We start from the raw sequence: 6,178 nt of genomic DNA, 5'->3' as shown, positions 1-6,178 counted from the left end.
CCTGCTGAGGTTCACATTGGGGGGCAAGGAAAAACACGTGCCCCAAAACCACACAGAATCCCCACCAGTGCCTTCCGGCCGATTTGGGACCCGACTTACTCACAGGTTTGAGACATCACACAAAAGTTACCACATTCTGAATCACTATTTTGTCCCCCTGAGGTCCACTTATAATGTTGGTCAAGCTGTTTTGCACCAAAAACATTGGCTGCATCTGTAGGTACACCTTTAGTAACTGCTTCATGACTGTTAAAAAAGTATGTTCTATATAGCATGAATGTGTAGTATGAATGTAATCTGGACATACAACATTTGTCATGTGACCTACCAGCATTAGTTATGTCAGCTGCTGTTCACAAATCCTCTCCCGTGGCCTCATGGGATAGTAATGTGTCCATTGGATGTCACTTCAGAATAACACCAGAAGTAGTAAGACATCCAGGAACTTTTCTCCTGCTGTTTTATGAAAACTATGAAGTCAGACATACTACTCTTTTCACACACTGTTTTTTGCATAAGTATGTGATTTCGGATGCTGCCGCTGAAATATCACATGAACCATTACTAAGTAAAACACTCGCCTTCTCTCTTTCAGGGTGATGCAACTCCTGCAAAAGAGAACTCTGTGTCTTTCAGCTCAACCAATCAGATCATTAATCAGCAGCAAGAGACTGACCAATCACGGTAAGGGGCGTGCATTCTTCCTCGATGACCTGCCAAAATATGCAGTATACAACAGAACATTTAATAATCTCTGTTATAAAACAGTTAAGCGTTTATGTAAATTTGTATAAAAATGTCATTCCACAACAGTGAGATTATCATTCCTGTCATTCAATTTGAACTAAAGGCCACTTGTATAGCATTTGGCACTTTGTGTTAATTTAGGATGCTGGTGCCATCCATTTATGTAAAATACTTAAAATCATACTTAAATCAATTAACTACAAATTTAACTACAAAGTATTTTTAAAGGGGACATGAACTGCCTTGTTTATTATTTTGCAAACTTTTGTTACCAAGATTTTAACATAAAAAAATATGATAGGCTATTTTCTGTCCTGTTTTTAGACTCAGAAGTAGGGGTGTGCGATATGACGATTTTTGATCGTGGACGATAAAAATGTCTTCACGATCTGCTTTTGAAGATATATCGTATTATCGTGGTATAGCGCACATTCTATCAGCTGCAGTTCTGGCACCTCTATCTCAATATATACTGTACAACGCCACATACATTCACATCTACTTTTAACTCGATGATAGAGTTACTCTCACAGGACACTGCACTTATTCGCAATCACAAAAGTACATTATTTGCATCTGCTCTAAAGCCTTACTGGTTAAAGAGATGGTTGATTGCGATTTCACTTTGTTAATGTTAGTGTGTAATGTTGCTGGTTGGACTTTAAACAATATCTGCAAAGTTACGACGCTGAAAGTTCAATGCAAACGGAGATATTGTCTTTTAAATGTATGGCAGTTTAATGCCTACAAAAATGGCTCGTAAGGACTACAACGAGCTATTTCTCGGGTTTGTGATGTCACAAACCCAGGAATTTACATAAACCCCGCTGGACTTTAAACAATATCTGCAAAGTTACGACGCTGAAAGTTCAATGCAAACGGAGATATTGTCTTTTAAATGTATGGCAGTTTAATGCCTACAAAAATGGCTCGTAAGGACTACAACGAGCTATTTCTCGGGTTTGTGATGTCACAAACCCAGAAATTTACATAAACCCCGCCCCCGGGAACATGCAACAAAGGGGGCGAGGCCATGTTGCACTGCTTTACAAAAGAGGAAGAGTTGTTGCCATACGGTCGGTGCATGCATTAAAAAATATTCATATATGAATCGTGATTCTGTCTTCTAACGATTGTAATGGATTCACAAGTTTCACAATCAATGATCTAAAGCAGCGGTTCTTTATCCTGTTCCTCGCATCCCCTGCTCTGCATCTCTCTCTCTCTCATTCAGATCATCAGCTCAGCTCCAACAGTGAACTGTTCCAGTTATACACTTTATGTGTATAGACAGACAGACACGTGGTTGCCGTGCTGTATTAAAGCTTTAATCAGGATAAAACCGTATATTAAAAGCTAACATAAGACGTAGCATTTACAAATAACAGTGTGTCTAAAAGTATGAGACAACAACAAACAAAAAAACATACCATTTGAGCTGTGTGCTTGCACTGGTTCTGCGGGATCCTCTTCATTAACCCCTTCACTCTGCGTCTCATTTGGGCTCAAATTGATAAGCAATATTGACGACGTCATTGTTTACAACCGGAGCACATGCCGCTGAGGTGAGGGGCATTACGTTTAGATGTGCACTGGGCTGGCGGTTAAGCGAATCACAACCAAGCGGCAACCTCCCGCTCTCTCTTGTGAAGCCAACAAGGAAGTGACTTAAACTGTAATTCATCAACTGGCCGCTAGAGACTGGCTGCAAAAGGAAGTCAATACCATAGACTCTCCATGTTAAAATGCCCAACTTGCCCAAAACATGTTTACAGCCTGGTTCAAAAAAAGATTTTGGTCTATATAGCTAATTTTGCCCTTCATGACAACTGTGAGGGGGGTGAATATTTAATTTTTTTATAACTCATCCGTTTAAATTATATTAAGCCTTAAAGTTCTGCATAATTAAGGGCGTAGCCACTTGAGTAACAGGTGGATTGCCGCTGATCTCACCACCATCGAGCTAGGTGAGCGTGGTTTCAGCAACCTGCTCCCGCCTCTTTGCCCATTTTCGATTATCCGGGAGTGATGCACTGCCAAGATGGCGACGGCCCGCTCCGCCCACTTTGAGCTTCAAAAATGCTCTTTGGAAATCTACGGGTGACGTCACGGACACTACGTCCATGTTTTTATACAGTCTATGCTCACAACACACTGGACTAGCTAACCAATCAGAGCCCATCGTGTATTTCTGAGGGAGGGGCTTCATAAAAGCAGGAACTAATCGGAGCATGTATCAGAGAAGGGACAGAGCGGTGTAGAATAAAGGTAAATGATGTGAAAAATAACACGTTTTTTAAAAACGAAGCATTAACATGTTAGACTGCACCCCATAAACACAATCAAGCCTAGAAAAAAAAAACAGTCAACCACCTCTTTAAACATTTCATTCGTGTGCTGTTCTGACGTGCGCTTTTTCGGAGCACCTACACCCCAAGCGCGTGAACTAAAAAACCTGTCAAAACACAAAAGCTTTACATATAGACTCAGTTGGTTACGTCTAAAATGAAAGTAAACTGTTGAGAAAAAAACGGACGCGTGCCTGTATTTTAGATGCACGCAGGTCTTAAAGGGACAGTACTAAACATGTAGCCGACTGTCATTAAAGGGATAGTACACCCTAAAATGTTATTTCTGTATTATTTACTCACTCACGCTGTCCCAAATCTGTATTCATTTCTTTCTTGTGCTGAACAAAAAAGAAGATATTTTAAAGAATGTGGGTAACCAAACAGTTGCTGGTCCACTACGGAGCCCCTAAAGGGACATGGTGGTGGAAAAAAATCAGATCGAGTGAAAAAATTTGGGGTGGGAGGAAAAAATATTTGTCCGTTTTTTTGCGTTCTCGCAAAACTTTTGCGTTCCCTCGCAAAACCAGTTGAGTTCGGACAAACACTTCCTGTTTACTTTACAGATTGTAGTGGTTCATACAGCTCCATACGTTCACAGTGGAGCAGTTCATAGAGTTTTGTTTTGAAATTGGACGAAATAGTCAGTGCATGCTTATCAAGGCACAGTTTTGGGACATTCTGAAACGCTTAATGTAAACCACTGGATGACTAAATTCAGTACATACCTTATTAATAAAGCATACAGACAAGAATAGCCCAGAATATGAACGTGACCCGATAAATTGAATTGCACTTTAAGAGTATCCCTCATAGAAAGAAAATGCTTAATTAATGGACTAAGATAGTGGTATAAAAAGGCCGAATTCGGTATACAGTGTATTAATAAATTATACATGAAAGCAGGAAAGAACAGAAGCGTTTTCCTCCCATAAAGAAAATGCGGCTTAATGTGTACATGAATTGCACAAGCATTTTCTTCCCCATAGAAAAACGCGCTTAACGTGGCTTAATATAACAAGACAGTGATATAAACAGCCCAAATTTTGTATTTTATTAAAAATATACTACAGACAATCAACGCAGTAATCCATTAAGCCAGTGGTTCTCAAACCTTTTACAATGGCGTACCCCCTAGGGCAGTGGTTCCCAAACTTTTTGCAGCGTGCACCCCATTCTAGTGTTTGACACATGTCAAGCACCCCCACCACCGTACTCCGGTTAAACACCACAATGTTTTATGTCATATTCTTCACATTTCATTAAGTGTATTATTAATATAATAAATAAAGCAATAAATTATGGCAAAACGAAGTTATACTTGTAGATTCAAAACTAAAATCGCCAGTAGGTGGTGACAAGTCACTGTCTAATGAGCAAGGCGAAGCATTCATTCATTCAGTAACGAACAGTGGTGGACAGTAACGGAGTAGTTTTACTTCGTGACTGTACTTAAGTAAATTTTTCAAGTATCAGTACTTTACTGGAGTCACTAACTTACAAGCTGTAAAGTAAACAGGAAGTGTTTGTCCGAAAACTGGTTTTGCGAGGGAACGCAAAAAAAATTTCCTCCCACCCCGAATTTTTTTCCACCACCATGTCCCTTTAGGGGCTCCGTAGGTCCACACTGATTTTGATAGTGGGAAAAAAATACTATGGAAGTCACTGTGGACCAGCAACTGTGGTTTTCCACGTTCTTCAAAATAGCATTTATGTTCAGCAGAAAGAAACTCATTCAGGTTTAAAACAACTTTGAGTGAGTAAACGATGGTATAAAAATAAAACACTATGACAACATGAACAGATGACAGAATTGTTTGGGTGAACTTATTCCTTTTATGTTAATAAAACAACAAAAATGCACAGAAAAATCGCTCACTATTCTTGACTGAAAAACTTTAATACATTTGCTTTAATAGGAATCAATCTATATAGTGTTTTATTTTTATATTTGTTCATGCAGTTTCTTGAATGCTCCTGCTAAATACATCGTACCTGAAAATAAAGCATTGTTTGTTTTATTTGTATATTATGTGTATAAAAACTTGCAAACAAAACTAACATGACAAAAAATCATGATACAATCGTGAATCGTGATATTTCTAAAAAAAAATTGTGACATGATATTTTTGCCATATCGCCCACCCCTACTCAGAAGTAAATGCCCACTGCTATGATTGGCTAACAGTTGTGTATGTTTGATAGCCTACATCCTTCACAGATGGACGCTGCAGTGATTTAGGTTAAAAAATGCATAAATACTCGGTACATATCAAAGGAGCTATAATAACAGACAAAGCAATAGTGACCACATAAAAACAGTTACTCACACTTGTGATGCGACATTACTGTCAGATCCAATATTGTCAGCGCAGCATAATTTTTTAGTTTCAATCTTTCTGAAAATCCTGCGTCAAATCGTGCCTTGATTGTAAACAAATCTGCAATAATTAAAGTGAACAAAGAACCGAGTTTGTACTGACAGTCTGGATCTTCATTAAAAATAAAGTTCATCCACTCTTTCCTAAAGTTGGGATCAGAAGAAAGGCACTGTTCAAATAATTGGCTTGGATTACAATTCTCTAGCATCATCCTTTTATTGTAATTGCAGTTTAGTTTTTGTTTACCTCATTTTTGCTACATATTCAACAGCACTTACCTCTAAGCCTGCAAATATATCTGAGATAAGAGTTATCTACACGTTATCTGCAGAGCCAGTAGTATGCCATTCTGAGCAATTTCTGAAATCCAATAAAACTCAAACTGCCAAAGTTATCTATCTCTGTGCCAAACGTAAAACTGTGTGATGCCAGTTAAGGGCACTCCAAAGTAGTAATGTGTGTATGCGTTGTTTTAGATCTGCATATAGAGGGACTGGAGTCCAGCGGGCTGAAGCAGTGTGGCATGACAGCGAGGACAGCGAAGGACCCTGCAGTACAGTCTGACACAAACTGGTGCAACTAATCATACACAGGAAACGTTTCTACTTCATCCAATGAAATAACTGGAATCTTTTTTTAAAATCTGAGATTACAAATGACAACTTGTTCTCACTGTGAACTAGTGGTGCAATGGATCACAAA

The 6,178-nt window shown here is 38.8% G+C and overlaps 1 protein-coding gene across 2 annotated transcripts in view; it reads left to right on the top strand.

Annotated features, from left to right (window-relative positions):
• LOC107654948 (uncharacterized) overlaps nt 1-6,178 on the top strand; it is a 14,317-nt gene extending 8,139 nt beyond the window's left edge. For both annotated transcript variants that reach the window (XM_016442289.1, XM_016442288.1), the window contains 3 exons: nt 1-105; nt 596-684; nt 5,953-6,178. The exon at nt 1-105 is cut by the window's left edge and continues 553 nt beyond it. In XM_016442289.1, the coding sequence (XP_016297775.1) occupies nt 1-105; nt 596-684; nt 5,953-6,040 (282 nt within the window). In that variant the 3' untranslated portion in view covers nt 6,041-6,178. The remainder of the gene's footprint in view (nt 106-595; nt 685-5,952) is intronic.

This window comes from Sinocyclocheilus anshuiensis, unplaced genomic scaffold (assembly GCF_001515605.1).
Source record: "Sinocyclocheilus anshuiensis isolate Anshui unplaced genomic scaffold, SAMN03320099.WGS_v1.1 scaffold487, whole genome shotgun sequence".
Taxonomy (NCBI): Eukaryota; Metazoa; Chordata; class Actinopteri; order Cypriniformes; family Cyprinidae; genus Sinocyclocheilus; species Sinocyclocheilus anshuiensis.
This window is presented reverse-complemented; position numbering and strand designations above follow the sequence as displayed.